Genomic DNA, 17,500 nt, shown 5'->3' on the forward strand with positions numbered 1-17,500 from the left:
AAAATAAATTTGTATCAAATTTGAACTAGTAACTAATCCTAACATTGAAGTATTAGAAAAACTCATATAAGCAAAAAATCTCAAATATCCCTGATCATGAGACATATAATTATCACTATAAATAAGAACCATAATTCCAACAGTAGTGATTAATATTAACATAAGAGAAGTAAGTGGATCAATTAAGTAGCCAAATTCTAAAGAAAAATCATTATTGATGGTCCAAGACCATACAGATAGATAAATAGAACTGTTATTTATTTGTTGAATAAATATATGGGCGGAAAAAATCATAACTATACTTAACAGTAAAACACTAGGAAAAACCCACATACGGCGAAGATTTTTTATTGCCGTTGGAAAAAGTAGAAGTCCTACTCCTATTAACATAGGAGTTGGAAGGGGAATGAAAGGTATGATCCATGAATATTGATATGTATATTCCATAAAAAAGAATCTTTTTATCTTAATTAATTGTTTCTGATTCACCGGCTTTTATTTCTTTTGAAAAGGGTCAGTTAATAAAAAAAGTTAAGATATACAAAACTGAAATAGAATTTTATAGCTTTAATTATTCTGAATCTTTCTCAACTACCTCAAATATTTCAAATCAAGAGGTTAGAGTTGGTCAAACGATATGACCAAGTTACTAGTGAAAAAGAAATACGTTTTTTTATTAAATTATTAAGTCAAATTTTATGAAGATACAAAAAATGAAAATTTACATTTTTATTACTATTACGTATTACAATAATTTATTTATATATATAGAGCAAGGATAAAAAATTTCACCAAAAACAGTTTTTTATTGTGATATGAAGCATAAATATATGAAGCATAAATAATCCTAATTTAACTCATAATAATTTAACTCATAAAATAAAAGTTATTTATTTTAGTTTTAGTTGGATTATTCAGAATCAGTAACGAATTTGAACCGATTGATTGTCTTCTATTCCAATAAAAAACATTTGTCGGAAAGGTTATGATAAAGAAACTATGACTCCAACACGTGACTTTATATAAAATTTAAAGAAGGAATTCCTAAAATAGCTTTTATAAAACCATCTATCCTGTATCTTTTCGCAGATTAACTACTAGTCTCATTCCACTTTTTAAAATTAAATTAGATTTACTCATTTATCGAGCTTGACCAATTAAATAAAATGAATAATTAATAGAAACAAATTACTAAAGTTTTTTTTTAATAAAGAATAAAGATAGGGGTTGGGTTATTAAACATTTCGATGTATTTTATTCCATGTATAAAATTTCGGATGACGAAAAAAAAAACTAGACAGAGATAGAAAGGCACAGGTTTTTTCTTTGTATTTGTTTTTTTTTTCTCATATCAACTCCAATCAATTCTAGTTCTATTGCATAGTAGATTCTATAGATATAGAAGATATCAATTTGAAGGAAGATATAAGACTACCAATAAAATAAATACAAATCTTTCTTCCAGATGTTGTATCAAATTGTATGGAATAGAAAAAAAAAACAAATAAAAAAAATTATTTTATTTTTAAAAACCACCATATTGTTTATGTTGCTAGTAATATTTTATGCGATTTTTCTAGATCCATATTTTTATAAAGGAAGTACAATCTAGAAAATAAATAGATCGATAATTATAATTAATAGTAAAGAACAATTGGTTTTGAACAATAGATGTCTTTGACATCCAACCCTGGTAATGAATAACCTATTAGAATTTTTTAATGGCAGTTCCAAAAAAGCGCACCTCTATATCAAAAAAACGCATTCGGAAAAATATTTGGAAAAGGAAGGGATATTCGGCAGCATTGAAAGCTTTTTCGTTAGCGAAATCTCTTTCTACGAGGAATTCAAAAAGTTTTTTTTGTGCAACAAATAAATAATCCAAGATTGGGAAAAATCTGAATTGATTTGACTCGAAAAGTAATCTAGTTTCAGTTTTTTTTTGAAGTTGTTTAAATTTTTTTTTTTAGTTTGATTTTTATTTTATATTTTATAAGTTATAAAAAAATTGATAATTTATCAAAGTTAAAATAATTAAACTAATAAAAGGAATAATTTATATTCTTTAATGGTTTGATCCGATCAATAGTAATATTAAATAAATTGAAGTTGTTTTGCTCTTATAGTCAAATAAGAATTTTGTGTTGACTGAATTTGAAAATCTAAAAACGGTATTTTTTTGTTTGAAAAAAGAGTAAAAGCAAGCACAAGATTTCACCTTTCTTTTTAGTATGTTTTATAATTTTCAAGGTGGGGATTCTTATTTTCCCCATCGATTTGATAATTCAATAATAACAAAGGTTTGTCTTTTTTATTTATATTATTTTTATACTAGATATTCATATTCTAATATATTTAGAATACTATAAAATATAGAAGATCAGGTATAAGATCTTTAGTCAAAATTAATAGATCATTTAATATAATAGATCATTGAAACTAATTGATTAAGTTTAAAATGTGTCTTATCACTTTCTAAATTCTTATTTCTCTAAGTTCGTATCACTATATATCCCTAACTTTCACCCCAATTAATAAAAACCCCTTTTCCCTTTTTTAGGTGATTCTACAAAGGCTCTGCCGATTTTTTCTTCGTGGATAATTTTTTTGTAGATTCATAAAATCCCATAAATGAGAAATGAATCATTAAAAAATGCACATTATAAAGATAAAGAACATTTTTGAGTTTTATCCATGGATTGAAGTCCGAAATATCTAGGTACAACAGTTCCCGTTTAATCGAGCATAAACTAATAAATTCTGAAAAAATCCCAGTGTTAAGTTAAATAAAACTGACACCCTAATACTAAATATAATGATATACTGAGAAAAATAAGGATTCTTGTTGAAAACGATACGTTCAAATCCCTAATTTTGAAATTTTCAAAAAGTTTTTTTTAATCATCAATTTTAATGTTTTCTAAAATATATTGCATTGAATTGTTTCCTTTAATCTCGACGATTGAATAAAAATAGGTTATTATGATTTCGAGCAAGCCGCTATGGTGAAATCGGTAGACACGCTGCTCTTAGGAAGCAGTGCTAGAGCATCTCGGTTCGAGTCCGAGTGGCGGCATGGCATCTTCTAAAAGAGTAAGTCCTATAATGAAATCAATTCCCGATTTCCATTCCTATAATTGAGGTACCCCGTTTTTAATTTCAAAAATTTATGATATTTTCAACTTTAGAGCATATATTAACTCATATATCCTTTTCGATCGTTTCAATTGTAATTACAATTCATTTAATAACCTTATTAGTCGATGAAATCGTAGGCCTATATGATTCGTCAGAAAAGGGCATGATAGCTACTTTTTTCTGTATAACAGGATTATTAGTTACCCGGTGGATTTATTTGGGACATTTACCATTAAGTAATTTATATGAATCATTAATCTTTCTTTCATGGAGTTTTTTCATTATTCATCTGGTTCCCTATTTTAAAAAACAAAAAAACCTTTTTAATTTAAACGCAATAACCGCCCCAAGTGCTATTTTTACCCAAGGTTTTGCTACTTCGGGTCTTTTAACTGAAATGCATCAATCCGCAATATTAGTCCCGGCTCTTCAATCCCATTGGTTAATGATGCACGTCAGTATGATGGTATTAGGCTATGCAGCTCTTTTATGCGGATCATTATTATCAGTAGCTCTTCTAGTCATTACATTTCGAAAATTAATAAGGATTTTTAGTAAAAGCAACAATTTCGTAAATGATCCACTTTCTTTTGGTGAGATTCAATACGTCAGCGAAAGAAACAATGTTTTACAAACCACTTCGTTTCTTTCTTCTAGGAATTATTACAGATCTCAATTGATTCAACAATTGGATCTTTGGAGCTATCGTATTATTGGCCTTGGGTTTATCTTTTTAACCATAGGTATCCTTTCGGGAGCGGTGTGGGCTAATGAAGCATGGGGATCATATTGGAATTGGGATCCTAAAGAGACTTGGGCATTTATTACTTGGACCATATTTGCGATTTATTTACATACTCGAACAAATTTTAAAAGCGTAAATTCTGCCATTGTGGCCTCGATGGGATTTCTTATAATTTGGATATGCTATTTTGGAGTTAATCTATTAGGAATAGGGTTGCATAGTTATGGTTCATTTACATCAATATCGAATTGAATTGAAGAAAGGGCTTGACGAATACAAACCTAGGACAACGTAAGCATATATATATATAAGAAAACTTCGTGTAAGCCATTGAGAAACCTTTGAATCATTTACATTACTTGATTCAAAGGTTTCTCAATGGCTTACATATCTGGTTAAAATAGAATTCCAATTCATTTTTTTATTTTAGTTAGTTAAACTTACGAGAAGAAAAAAGAATTTTTTTTTTTTTTTTACAACGAACGGTTTTCACAATCATAGGATTTCTGTTTGATGTTTTGGTTTGTTTACTACGGAAAACTATCAATAAAAAAATTAGATAGAATAGCTTCGACTTTATCAACTGATAGTGAGAAAACGAAATCCGGATAAATCCCAATAGCTATTACAGGTAGCAGTATAGAGAGCGAAACAAATAGCTCTCGTGGCCCAGAATCAAAAAAATAAGAGTTTGGAGCATTAAAAAGCTTGTATCCATAGAACATCTGACGTAACATAGATAATGAGTAAATAGGAGTTAATATCATTCCAATTGCCATTACAAAAGTAATTACTATTTTGGTAATTAAAAGATATTTTTGGCTAGTAAGTATTCCAAAAAATATTATCAATTCTGCAACAAAACCGCTCATGCCCGGTAATGCAAGAGAAGCCATCGATAAGATACTGAAAGTCGTGAATATTTTTGGAATTGCGATAGCCATTCCGCCCATTTCCTCGAGATAAACAAGACGTATTCTATCATAACTCGTTCCTGCCAAGAAAAAAAGCGCAGCGCCAATAAATCCATGAGAGATTATTTGTAAAATGGCTCCATTGAGTCCTGTATCGTTTATAGAACCAATTCCTATAATTATGAAACCCATATGAGATACGGAGGAATAAGCTATTCTTTTTTTTAAATTACGTTGCCCCGGAGATGTTGAAGCTGCATAGATTATTTGAATTGTGCCTACTATGATCAACCAAGGAGAAAAGATAGAATGAGCGTGAGGTAATAATTGCATATTTATACGAACCACTCCATACGCTCCCATTTTTAATAATATTCCAGCTAGAAGCATACAAGTACTGTAATGTGCCTCTCCATGGGTGTCTGGTAACCATGTATGTAAGGGTATAATCGGCGATTTGACAGCAAAAGCAATAAAAAATCCAATATAAAAAATGATTTCCAGTGCTACAGGATACGATTGATTAGCTGATGTTTCAAAATTTAATGTTGGTTCATTAGAACCATATAAACCAATACCCAGAACTCCTATTAATAAAAAAACAGAAGCTCCTGCAGTGTACAAAATAAATTTTGTAGCTGAATACAAACGTTTCTTTCCGCCCCATATGGATAGAAGTAGATAAACTGGAATTAATTCTAACTCCCACATGATGAAAAAAAGTAAAAGGTCTTGAGAAGAAAATGGTCCTATTTGACCGCTATACATTGCTAACATCAGGAAATGGAATAATCGGGAATCTCGAGTAACCGGCCGGGCCGCTAAAGTAGCTAAAGTAGTGATAAATCCTGTCAGTAAAATAGGTCCTATAGAAATTCCATCTATTCCCAATCTCCAGTAAAAATCAAAAAAATGGATCCATTTATAATTCTCTGTAAGTTGGATTAATGGATCGTCCAATTGGAAATGATACCCAAATGTATAGGTTATTAGAAGGAGTTCTATTATGCATATACAAATAGTATACCACCTAATTACCTTATTCCCTCTATGAGGGAGAAAGAAAATTAAAGAACCCGCAGATATTGGCAAAACTACAACTATCGTTAACCAAGGAAAATCATTCGTGGTAAAAACAAGATACACTTGGACCAGAAAAACCCGTGCTCAAAAATATAAAATAAAATATATTATTTTGAGCGCGGGTTTTTGTTGGTAAAAAAAAATTAAATATATTCAAGTAAGGTTTTCTGAAACGTATCAATAAGCTAGCCCCATACTTCGAGTTGTTTCATGCCATAAATAAACTCGAACACTCAAGAAATCCGTTGGACAGGCGGATTCACATCTTTTACAACCGACACAGTCCTCTGTTCTTGGAGCAGAAGCGATTTGCTTAGCTTTACACCCGTCCCAAGGTATCATTTCTAATACATCCGTGGGGCAGGCTCGGACACATTGAGTACATCCTATACACGTATCATAAATCTTTACTGAATGTGACATTGGATCTATAAATTTTTTGAACATTCTAAATTTTCGATCTAGTAAATTTAGAAATAAATCATATATTTAGACACCAGATGAATCAATGATTTACCAGAATTTTTTTAATCAATCTACTTCTGGACCGACTCATGTAAGGGAGCCAAGATACTTTGATTTCTTACTTTTTCGCAAACATGATCATACATTATGTATAATACATGCTAATTCGAATTTATGAATATTCTAATTTCTATGATTAATACTACTTATTCAACAAATTCGATTGATTAATACGAGTTGATTTTCTGTTACGATAAATTGACGAAACAATAGCCGGTCCAATAGCTGCTTCAGCGGCTGCAATAGCTATAACAAAAATTGAAAAAATATTGCCTTTTAATTGGCGACTATCAAAAAAATCAGAAAATGTTACAAAATTTATATTAACCGCATTCAGTATAAGTTCAAGACACATAAGGGCTCTAACCATATTGCGGCTTGTGATCAATCCATAGATACCGATAGAAAATAAGTAGGCACTCAAAACAAGTACATGTTCGAGCATCATTGACCAACTCCTTATCAATTAAATTTTGATTTATTTCAATATAATATGAACAACAATTCAACGGATTCAATTGACTAGTGACTAGAATCTAAAAGGTACGGAACAAATAAATAGATTGGTAATAGATCTAATAAAAGAATTTCTATTTTCAACATAAACAATCTTTAATTAGAATTGAAGAGAAATAGATGTGATAACACAGACTGAAGTTTCATTTGGATTGCTGTTGCTAATTCTATAGATTTACGATTTATTACTGGCGCGCCACAGCGATTGCACCTATCAAAGCGGCTAAAAGAATTATTGAAATGAATTCAAAGGGAAGAAAAAAATCTGTTGATAAATGAATTCCAATTTGTTGACTATTACTTATCAAATCTTGCTCTATAATCTGGTTTGATCTTGTAGTCCAAATAATCCCGTACCATGACGTATCCGTAATAGTACTCATTAGTAAAACCAAAATACTTGTACAAACCAGCAAAGTAACCCCATCTCCAACGGTCCAAAGATTAAAATCTTTGTAATATTCTGAACCATTCATGAACATCACAGCAAATATGATTAAAACATTTATAGCTCCCACGTAAATAAGGAGTTGTGCCGCAGCTACAAAATAAGAGTTTAATAGAATATAGAATAAGGATATACAAACAAGAACAAGTCCCAATGAAAAAGCAGAATAAATTGGGTTGGTAAATAATACTACTCCTATACCTCCTAATATAAGAACTGATCCCAGAAAGACTAAAAGAAAATCATGTATTGGTCCAGGCAAATCCATTATATGTAAAAAAAGAGATAAAAAATCGAAATTTTTTTCATGACCTTATTGAGACCCGACCAGAAAAAATTTTGTATGATTTATAATCAATTCCTAATTGAATGAAATCCTCAGGGATGTGAATTAATGTGGGTACAGATATTGGACTAATTTCATTCTTTATCTGAAAGAAAGAGTAGTTCAAATCCGAAACTATATTTCGAAATAATTATATAGACATTAATTACTCGATTTTCAATCCAAATTAATACGTGATTATTACCAACTAATGAATAGTTGGGATTTGTAGGGTGTGACCAAACAAAACGAAAGGAACCTTAGTACTTAATAATTCGAAAATTTTCTTGAATCAAAGGAGTTACTTATTTTTTATTTGAGGCGAATTCAAAATTGTTCGAATTGTATAATCGTCAATTACTGATATTGGTAAACGACCCAAAGCAATTTGATTATAATTTAATTCATGACGATCATAAGTAGAAAGTTCATATTCTTCAGTCATTGATAAACAATTTGTTGGACAATACTCAACGCAGTTACCACAAAATATACAGATTCCGAAATCAATACTGTAATTAAGCAACCGTTTCTTGCGAATATCAGTTTCCAATTTCCAATCGACGACGGGTAGATCTATAGGACACACACGAACACATACTTCACAAGCAATACATTTATCAAACTCAAAATGGATTCGACCGCGGAAACGCTCCGCGGTGATTAATTTTTCATAAGGATATTGAATAGTTACAGGTAAACGATTTGCGTGGGATAAGGTAATCATGAAACTTTGACCAATGTACCTTGCAGCTCGTACTGTTTGTTGACCATAATTCATGAACCCAGTTACCATAGGGAACATATCGTGAATATATATGAATAATTTGATGTTTGTTTATTTCTCTTGTTTAAGCCAAGTTGTGAATATAGAATATCATATTCCTTTACAGTGAAAAGAGTTGGAAAGAAGTTGTTAATAATAGATTACCGAGAGAAATAGGTAAAAGAAATTTCCATCCAAGATTCAACAGTTGGTCCATTCTTAGCCTAGGTAAAGTCCATCTTGTTGCGATAGGAATGAACAAAAACAAATAAGTTTTAGCTAATGTAATAAAGATACCAATTGTCGCCCCAAAAACCTCATATTGTTGATTTATTTCAAAAAGCTCCGAAACAAATATATACGGAATAGAGATATTCCAACCGCCCAAGTAAAGAACTGTTACAAATAATGACGAAACTAATAGGTTTAGATAGGAAGCAACATAAAATAAACCAAATTTTATCCCCGAATATTCGGTTTGATAACCTGCTACTAATTCTTCTTCCGCTTCTGGTAAATCAAAAGGCAATCTCTCACATTCTGCTAGGGAAGAAATTAGAAAAACGATAAACCCTATAGGTTGACGCCACAAATTCCATCCCCAAAAACCATATTTTGATTGCGCCTCAACTATATCAACTGTACTTGAACTATTAGATAATCATAGTCGGCGGTACCATCACTGTTTCCATCGCTATTCCAAAACCGTACATGAGATTTTCACCTCATACGGCTCCTGAAGGGCCATAAAAAAATCTAAGGACCGAGTCCTTTTATCTTGCGATGCTTGGTTATACGATAGATAAGATTCAAATCTATCATACGGTCCAAAATTAGACCAATTGAATTCTGTCTGTTATGTTTTAATAAATTTTAATAAAAAAAAATAATAATTAATATAAATATAATTAATATTAATAATTAATAATAAAGAATTCAATTTATTATTAATTTAATAAATTAATAAATTGAATTAATAATAAATAAAAAAAAAAATACTTCTGAATTGATCTCATCCTTTTTTTTAAATTTCCATAATCATTTAAATTTTTCTTTGTTGAGTAATAACTTGATTCTTCAATAAAATACTCCTTGTAAAAAAAATCAATAACCCATCATTTTCACTTACGAAAAAGAATTATATATTACATTAATTTTAATTCATGAATTATGACACGAATTGTATCGATATAAATCTGGATATAAGAAAAAAAGAATAAAAAAGATCTTGTTTATTCTTTTGTATTCCTTTCTTTTTTTCGTTCCTATTCTTCTTTCTGTTTCTGAAAAAAGGGGGCTTACAAAATCAAAAAAGGGATTATTTCGTTCCCAATAGTCATTTATTTAATTGGCGGATAGGAGCATACTCTGGATCGGAATCGTGGGGAGTACTGCCTTATAACTTCTACAAATTTAAAGCCCCAATTAGTATTCTTTGTATATTATGTAGAAATGTCTACTTTTGGATAATTTACAGGATCTACATTACTAATCCTTTGCGTATCTTGGTGTTTCTACCTATCCACTCGTTTTTGTTCAATCGCCTTTTCTTTTATGGTAATACATGTATGAAAATACATACAAACGATAGTGAAAACTCAATACGGTTGATCTTTTGAGCCCGCTTCAAGTCAGGATGACTAATCAACCAATCTTGGGGTAAACGGTATCTTCTGCTTCTGTTTATTTCCGCTCAACTCTCTAACTCTTATACATAGAAAATGAGACTCAATATCTTTACTGCGAATTTATATAGAAGCTGTTCTCTTTCACTCATCCAACTATCTGATTTAGTTCATCAATCCGACTAATGAATAAAAAAATGAAGATATCTACTCAATTCATTCTACCCCTTTCCTAGAAAGAAAAGAATAGAGAGGAAGTAATAGAGAAAAATTTATGTCTCAACGAATCACACGTAGAGATATTGATAACACACATAAAGTTAATGGTATTTCATAACTAATTGATTGAGCAGCAGCTCGTAGACCGCCTAAAAAGGAATATTTATTATTTGACCCGTATCCTGACATAAGAAGTCCAATGGGAGCAATACTGGAAATGGCAATCCATAAAAAAACACCGATATTGAGATCCGCTAAAACAAGGTGATAGCCAAAAGGAACTACTGAATAGCTTACTAAAATTGATATGACTGCTATGGACGGTCCGATACTGAATAAACGAGTATCTCCTCTCGATGGAAGAAGATTTTCTTTGAAAAGAAGTTTTGTCCCATCTGCTAGAGCTTGAAGAACTCCCAAAGGGCCGGCGTATTCAGGTCCAATACGTTGCTGCAGTCCTGCGGATATTTCTCTTTCTAACCATACAATTACCAGTACGCCTATTGTGATTCCCAATACAAGAGTAAAAATAGGAATAAGGGCCCATATAATTCCGTAGACCTCTTTTAAAAACTCCAATCTAGAAAAAGAATTGATATCTTGTACTTCTGTCGTATCAATTATCATTTCAACGATCAACTTCTCCCATAATGATATCTATGCTACCTAGTATCGTCATAATATCAGCCAATTTCATTCTTTTAACTAACTGAGGAAGAATTTGCAAATTGATAAAACCTGGTGGGCGAATTTTCCATCTCCAAGGAAAACCACCCTGATCCCCTATCAGAAAAATTCCCAATTCTCCTTTTGGGGCTTCGACTCTAACATAGAGTTCTTGTTTCGGTAATTCAAATGTAGGAGAAGGTTTTTTACTAATAAATCGATATTCAAAATCATTCCATTTGGGATTCTTTTCTCTATCAAAGTATCGGATTTCTAAATTCTCATATGGCCCTCCCGGAATTCCTTCCAGAGCCTGTTGAATAATTTTTATGGATTCTGTCATTTCACCAATTCGGACTAGATAACGAGCTAACGAATCTCCTTCTTTTTGCCACTGGACTTCCCAATCAAATTCGTCGTAACACTCATAATGATCAACTTTACGAAGATCCCATTGTATTCCGGAAGCCCGCAGCATTGGGCCTGATAAACCCCAATTTATTACTTCCTCTGTACCAATAATGCCTACTCCTTCAACTCGTTCTAAAAAAATAGGATTTCGTGTAATAAGTTTTTGATATTCAGCGATTCCTGTTAAAAAATAATCGCAAAAATCCAAACATTTATCTATCCAGCCATGAGGTAGATCAGCAGCTACTCCTCCGATACGAAAATAATTATGCATCATTCTCATACCGGTGGCAGCTTCGAATAGATCATATATTAATTCTCTTTCTCGGAAAATATAGAAGAAAGGCGTCTGTGCACCAATATCTGCCATAAAAGGGCCGAGCCATAGCAGATGAGAAGCTATACGACTCAACTCCAACATAATTACTCGGATATAGCTGGCTCTTTTAGGCACTTGAATATTTCCCAACTGCTCCGGGCCATTTACGGTTATTGCTTCTGTGAACATAGTAGCTAAATAATCCCAACGGGTTACATAAGGCAGATATTGTATAATTGTTCGGTTTTCCGCAATTTTTTCCATCCCTCGGTGTAAATAGCCCAATATTGGTTCACAGTCAATAACATCTTCACCATCTAGAGTAACGATGAGTCGAAGAACACCATGCATTGATGGGTGGTGGGGACCCATATTTACTACCATGAGGTCGTTTCTTGTAGCTGGTATATTCATAGGTTTTTCCTCGATTCAGTCTTTCATGAATTGCTGAAAACTAAAATAAGTTCATTAAAATTCAAATTCAAGATCTAATAAATCAAATAATTCAAAATAAACTGCTTTTTCAAATTAGCGAGTTTTTGATTCCCGAATATCCAACTGATTAATTAATTCTTTATAACATATTCTATTTTTCTTTGACAAATAAGACAGCAGCCGTTGGCGTTTTCCCAAAATTTGACGTAGGCCTCTCTGAGATAAATAGTCTTTTCTGTGCAATTCCAAATGTGAAGAAAGTTTTCGTATCCTATTGGTGAGGCTGCGTATTTGAAATTCAACAGATCCTACTTTTTCTTCTTTTTCTTCTTGCGAAATACCCGAGATGAATGAATTTTTTACCATAAAATGAAATCTGCCCCCCACTTTGTTCCTATCCTTTTTTTAGTGTTAGGTGGTTTTATTGATCAATAATAATAATGCCATTCATTTTAATTTAGTATACACAATACACTAATCTTAATTTTGTTAATAATTCCAAATTTGATCAAATAAAATTGTATTCGAATAGGTATACCAAAATCTTCTTTTCGGCACTCACAAAAGATAAAAATTTAGACCTAAAATGAAAAAAAGAGGATTTTGGTGATCATTTATAGATCTAATTGATATGTCAATGAATCATGTATCAGAATGAAATGTAAGCCAATGCATGTGTGCATTTCTTTGTTTTCATAGATCATACTACAGGAAATATAGGAAAAACAAATCTACCATTAACTAACGAATTTTGAATCGCGGATACATATGTATCCTTACCAGACTGAAACGACTGCCATTATGGGTATCAAACCAATATCGATTCATACAAGCTAAATCTTCGAATCGATAATTAGGCCAAAGAAATAATTTTAATTTAATTAGTTTAGTTGTATCTCTTTTGCTTTTATCCAAAACTTGACTGTTTTCCTTCTTACCATTGCAAAATGCTGCATTTCGAGGCATACCATTTCCATTCCTAGAATTCAAACAAATTAGAATTCGCAATTCTCTACGACGTCTAGGGGATAAAATGTTTTCAGGGACAAACAAATCATAATGATTGTTGTCTTTATTTCCAGTCATTTTTTGATATTTTGCAATGAATTCAGCATAATTCTTGTTATCAACAGTGCTTCTTGTTAAGTACTTTTGATTTATTTCATGCTTACTCTTATGAACCAATGAAATACCTACGGCTTGATATAGAATAAATTGTCCTTCATTTTTTATAGACAGACGGATTGGGTCAATAATCAATATTCCCTTTTTCGTCAATTCTATAAGAGTTAAATCTTTCTGAATCAGTAGAATATCTAGGCTCAATTCGCCCCTTTGAATAGAGGATATAAAAATTTCTCTTGGATTTATCAGTCTAAGCAGGAGGCAATATACTTTGATGTTATCGATCATTTTTTTATTTAAAACACCATCCCATCTCAATTGAAAACGCAAATACCTTTTTAGGAAGAAATCAAACCCCGCTTCCGTATTGTTCTTGTATTGTTTTTTATTTATATCTTTTTTCATGTCTGATCCCACAAAATCTTCTTCAATATCTTTGTCTTGCTTTGAGAGAGATGATTCAAAATCTGCTTGGCTTGCGGATTCTTTTTTTACTTGATTTCGGTTTTCTGATTCAAGAGATTTTTTTTCATTCGAAAATATTGATATATTTCTTTTTTGCTTTCCAGTGATGCTTTTATTTTCACTAGCATTTTCATTTATATTCAAATTAAAAAGAATTAATTTGATTGGAATGGCCCATGGTTTAATCTTATACGTGTTATAAAGTATCAAAAATTCTGGGAAAAACCAACGATCCAGATTTGATACGGCACAACTTCGTATTTCTTCATTCATTCCCATCCAATCAAAAAGGTTTTTTTTTGTATTGGATAGGTTGATTTCTTGATTTTGAGGAATCGTGAGATAAAAAAGACCTTGCGTATCGGTTTTATCAAGTAGTTGATAATTATTCCCCCGAGTCTTACTATATTTATTACTAGTGGTGTCAGTATCAATATTGATCCAGGCCTCAATATCGACTTTCTTTCTAAGACAAAAATTGAGAATTATCCAATCAAAATATTTTCTATCCGGATTTTTCTCCATATCTATAATATCATCTTCGACTAGATAATTATTGATAGGGATATCTCCTAGTACATTAAAATATTTTCGTTTATGTGTACTGTAATTATAAAAAATTTCTTGGTTATTATTTACTTGTAATGGTAATCCATAAATAGATGAGTTCTTCTGATCTTCATAATTAATAGATTTAGATGATATAAATTTATATGCTAAAAAATCATATCTATAGTGTTTTTTAAAATTATCTGTTTCCTTTTGTAATGAGGCGGCTTCAAAAGTCTTTTGTTTTTCGTAGTGAATTAATCGGTTTTTTTCATTTTCATATGAATCGCATTTCTTTAAATGGTTAGTTTGAGCTATAGAGTGTTGATTTACTCTATTTCGCCACTTTTGTGGTACTAAGCTAGACCATTTAATCTGAGATAAATCATATTGATCATGACCTTTTAACCAATTTTTCCATTGATTCATTCCCGAATTTCGAAGAGAATTATGTCTTAATTTGGAATGAAATAGTTTCTGTGTTCCACCAAAATAATTCTTTATTTCATTCTTAAGAAAAAAAGCTGTTCCATTATATTGAAAAACGGATCTTAACTTATATAAGTATAAGTTAAGGGCTGAGGGTTGTGATAATTTGTAAAATACATATGCTTGTGACACGTAAGATAAGTCAAAAAAAGTCTGTGCGCTTTTATTACTAATAGTAGAAAGGGACTTTTTTATAGTCGAAATAAAGTGAATTAGACTTTTATTTTTTCTATAAATTCTTTTTTGATTTGTTTCATTATTAGAAGTAGAAATATCTTTATCATTGTAAATATATTTATTAAGAATTTTTTTTGTTGATTCCTGAAAAAATTGTGCATTAATATTCCGAATATCAATGATACCTAAAAAGATATCTATGTATATCTTTTCAATGAAAAAAAATTTATAAAATAATGTGATTTACGGATTAGTCGAGCATTTCTTCTTTTTAATACCTGCCCAATATTTTTTGGCGATTCTAATCTTTTATCATCATAACTCATTTTGTTTTTGTTAGAACTTATATTTTGTATTATAAATTCTTTTTTGTTCTCTTTTTTTATTTTTTCTATTTGATTTATGAGTGTATTTGTTCTATCAGTCAAATTTTGTATTTTTTTTTTTGTTAATGAATAATTTGTGCAATCTGTAGGTCGAATTTTACTGAACGATTCATGAATTAGCTGATTATTTCTTATTGAATCTTTTTCTTTTTTAGTTTCACTTAATTGATATATTTCTAGTTCTCTCAAGCCAAATAATAGAGTTGGGTTTATTTTTTCGAGTTCTTTTACTATTTCTTTTAGAAATAGAATGGTTTTACTAAACTGGTTTTTTATGTCTTTTGAAACATTTAGAAAAATTTTTGTTTTTTCTTGTAAAATTCTTAGAACTAGAAAACGCTGCTTTTTCCATTTTCTAATTTTTTTGTTGAGTTCTTTAAAAATAGGTTCAAAAACTGAAAGGTGGTTTTGGGGAGAGCCAAAAGGCAGTTCAGTTTCCATTCCCCAAACTGTTAAAAAACAGAAATCATTTTTTTGTCCTTTCTTTTTCATTGGATCGTTATAAGTTTTTTGTAGCTTCGATTTGTGCCAAGGTTTCAGACGAAAAGGAAAGAGGATCTTTATCTGAATACCGTCTGTTAGCCAGTTTTTCGGAAATTCTGTTTCTGATAATTGGACGCCATTATAAGTACATTTAATATGCATTTCTCTATTCCAATCCTTTAAATCCTCAGACCATTCGGGAAATTGAAACAGTAGTATACGTATAATATTTTTAACTATTATCAAGAAGGGTAATAGAATATTTTTTCTAAAAATAGATTGGGTTACTAACACAAGACCTCTTAGTATTTGAGCAAATATAATATTATCCCATGCTTCTGCTATTTCTATACGTGCTTTTTCTCGTCTTTTGTCTTCTTCTATTTTGTCTTTTTCTTTGTTTTTCTCAGTGCCTTTTGGCTTTTTTTCGGTATAATCTGAAATTGTTAATTCTGTGTTTTTCCACATCCAATTTTTAAAAAACATTTTCATCGGCTCAGAGATATCAAAAGAAAAAAAAACGTCTTTTTCGATTCTATCCAAAAAAAGGGGTGAATGTACATTTGCTTGAAAGAGTTTCCAAATAACTGTTTTACGTCTTTGAGCGCGCATAGAACCTTTTATTATGTCTCGACGAAAATCCGGTTGTTGTGAATAACGTATCAAAGCCACTTCCTCTATTTCATCAGGATTATTAATATCTTTGGTATTAGTATCAGTAGTTTGTAGGTTATCAGTAAAAATCACTACACGTTTGGATTTTCGTGAACGAATCTCATACTCCGTCGCCACCCCCTCTGGGCTTTCTCCCTCCTGTTGTTCCAAATCATTAATTAATTTGTACGACCATCGAGGAACTTTTTTACTGATTTCTTTTAGTCCGATAGGTTTTTTTCTAATTTTTTTATCGTTAGGGTCTCTTATAACTGCATCAAATAGAAATTTATAATTTTTTTTGTTATCTTCTGAATCAATTTTTATTTGTTCTTCTTCGGGAAGTAAAGAAAGCTCTTTAAAATTTAATGGTGGTTTTTCAGTAAGTTCATTGATTAAGTTCAAGAAATATAAAATTTTTGTTGTTAATGGTTTTTTATCAAATGGATTTTTTATCTCTTCAAATTTTAGGTAATTAAAAATAAGAAGGATACTATGAATCTTATTTATCCAAAAACCCTCTATGTTAATGTTATTTTGTCTGGAAGTTTCATTTAGGATTGCAGTTGAAAAAAAATTTGTGATTCGTCCCCGATAGGGGCCATTCAAGAAAGGATCATATATTTTAGGTAAGTATTCGTTTTGAGGATTATCATTACAAAATCTAGTCTCTTTTTCGAGTATATCCCAAACAAAAAATATCCTATCTAAAGTTTTGTCTAGAGCTTTGACTCTATTTATAAATTTTTTGTTTAGGTTTTTTCTTTTTTGTTCATTGCTATAACTCCAATTATTATATAATTCAGCAGAAGAGGGTTTATCTGCTGTAAACAGAGACATCTTTCTTTGTATCATTTCCAAAAAAGTTGACAAACTGGGCGGGTATGTAAAAGATATTCTTTCTTTTCCGTCACTTTGACATATATAAAAAAAATATTGTGACATCTCTTTTCTTACAGCATTTTCAAATTGATTGTTTTTTATATAGCGTAATGGCCTATTCCATCGTTTATAGTCAAAAAGAATATTAACAAGAG

The 17,500-nt window shown here is 30.8% G+C and overlaps 11 protein-coding genes, 1 non-coding gene and 1 pseudogene across 12 annotated transcripts in view; 3 read left to right on the top strand and 10 right to left on the bottom strand. All coding sequences in view use genetic code 11, as the record gives it.

The window, feature by feature from the left end:
* ndhF (NADH-plastoquinone oxidoreductase subunit 5) overlaps positions 1–447 on the bottom strand; it is a 2,259-nt gene extending 1,812 nt beyond the window's left edge. The window contains exon 1 of the mRNA in view: positions 1–447. This exon is cut by the window's left edge and continues 1,812 nt beyond it. Coding sequence (YP_009256374.1) covers positions 1–447 — 447 coding nt within the window.
* Positions 448–1,721: 1,274 nt separating this feature from the next.
* On the top strand, positions 1,722–1,880 carry rpl32 (ribosomal protein L32). Its single transcript has one exon. It carries the CDS (start codon positions 1,722–1,724, stop codon positions 1,878–1,880), a length of 159 nt encoding a protein of 52 aa, YP_009256375.1.
* Positions 1,881–2,996: 1,116 nt separating this feature from the next.
* On the top strand, positions 2,997–3,076 carry trnL-UAG. Its single transcript has one exon. It is a non-coding gene; the product is annotated as a tRNA-Leu (tRNA).
* Positions 3,077–3,169: 93 nt separating this feature from the next.
* ccsA (cytochrome c heme attachment protein) lies at positions 3,170–4,135 on the top strand. The gene has a single exon. The coding sequence runs from the start codon at positions 3,170–3,172 to the stop codon at positions 4,133–4,135; it is 966 nt and encodes a 321-aa protein (YP_009256376.1).
* A 278-nt stretch (positions 4,136–4,413) lies between these two features.
* On the bottom strand, positions 4,414–5,925 carry ndhD (NADH-plastoquinone oxidoreductase subunit 4). The gene is given in 1 exon segment: positions 4,414–5,925. A coding segment is annotated over 1 exon segment (1,512 nt).
* Positions 5,926–6,057: 132 nt separating this feature from the next.
* psaC (photosystem I subunit VII) lies at positions 6,058–6,303 on the bottom strand. The gene has a single exon. The coding sequence runs from the start codon at positions 6,301–6,303 to the stop codon at positions 6,058–6,060; it is 246 nt and encodes an 81-aa protein (YP_009256378.1).
* Positions 6,304–6,547: 244 nt separating this feature from the next.
* ndhE (NADH-plastoquinone oxidoreductase subunit 4L) lies at positions 6,548–6,853 on the bottom strand. Its single transcript has one exon. It carries the CDS (start codon positions 6,851–6,853, stop codon positions 6,548–6,550), a length of 306 nt encoding a protein of 101 aa, YP_009256379.1.
* Positions 6,854–7,106: 253 nt separating this feature from the next.
* On the bottom strand, positions 7,107–7,637 carry ndhG (NADH-plastoquinone oxidoreductase subunit 6). Its single transcript has one exon. The coding sequence runs from the start codon at positions 7,635–7,637 to the stop codon at positions 7,107–7,109; it is 531 nt and encodes a 176-aa protein (YP_009256380.1).
* A 358-nt stretch (positions 7,638–7,995) lies between these two features.
* Positions 7,996–8,499, bottom strand: ndhI (NADH-plastoquinone oxidoreductase subunit I). The gene has a single exon. The coding sequence runs from the start codon at positions 8,497–8,499 to the stop codon at positions 7,996–7,998; it is 504 nt and encodes a 167-aa protein (YP_009256381.1).
* Positions 8,500–8,581: 82 nt separating this feature from the next.
* On the bottom strand, positions 8,582–10,931 carry ndhA (NADH-plastoquinone oxidoreductase subunit 1). The gene is made up of 2 exons: positions 10,380–10,931; positions 8,582–9,121 (listed from the first exon to the last, which is right to left on the bottom strand). The coding sequence occupies exons 1-2, from the start codon at positions 10,929–10,931 to the stop codon at positions 8,582–8,584; spliced, it is 1,092 nt and encodes a 363-aa protein (YP_009256382.1).
* A 1-nt stretch (position 10,932) lies between these two features.
* ndhH (NADH-plastoquinone oxidoreductase subunit 7) lies at positions 10,933–12,114 on the bottom strand. The gene has a single exon. The coding sequence runs from the start codon at positions 12,112–12,114 to the stop codon at positions 10,933–10,935; it is 1,182 nt and encodes a 393-aa protein (YP_009256383.1).
* A 114-nt stretch (positions 12,115–12,228) lies between these two features.
* Positions 12,229–12,501, bottom strand: rps15 (ribosomal protein S15). Its single transcript has one exon. The coding sequence runs from the start codon at positions 12,499–12,501 to the stop codon at positions 12,229–12,231; it is 273 nt and encodes a 90-aa protein (YP_009256384.1).
* Positions 12,502–17,446: 4,945 nt separating this feature from the next.
* The window catches only part of ycf1, a 1,155-nt pseudogene continuing 1,101 nt past the window's right edge, over positions 17,447–17,500 (bottom strand).

Source organism: Ziziphus jujuba, chloroplast, assembly GCF_031755915.1.
Source record: "Ziziphus jujuba chloroplast, complete genome".
NCBI lineage: Eukaryota > Viridiplantae > Streptophyta > Magnoliopsida > Rosales > Rhamnaceae > Ziziphus > Ziziphus jujuba.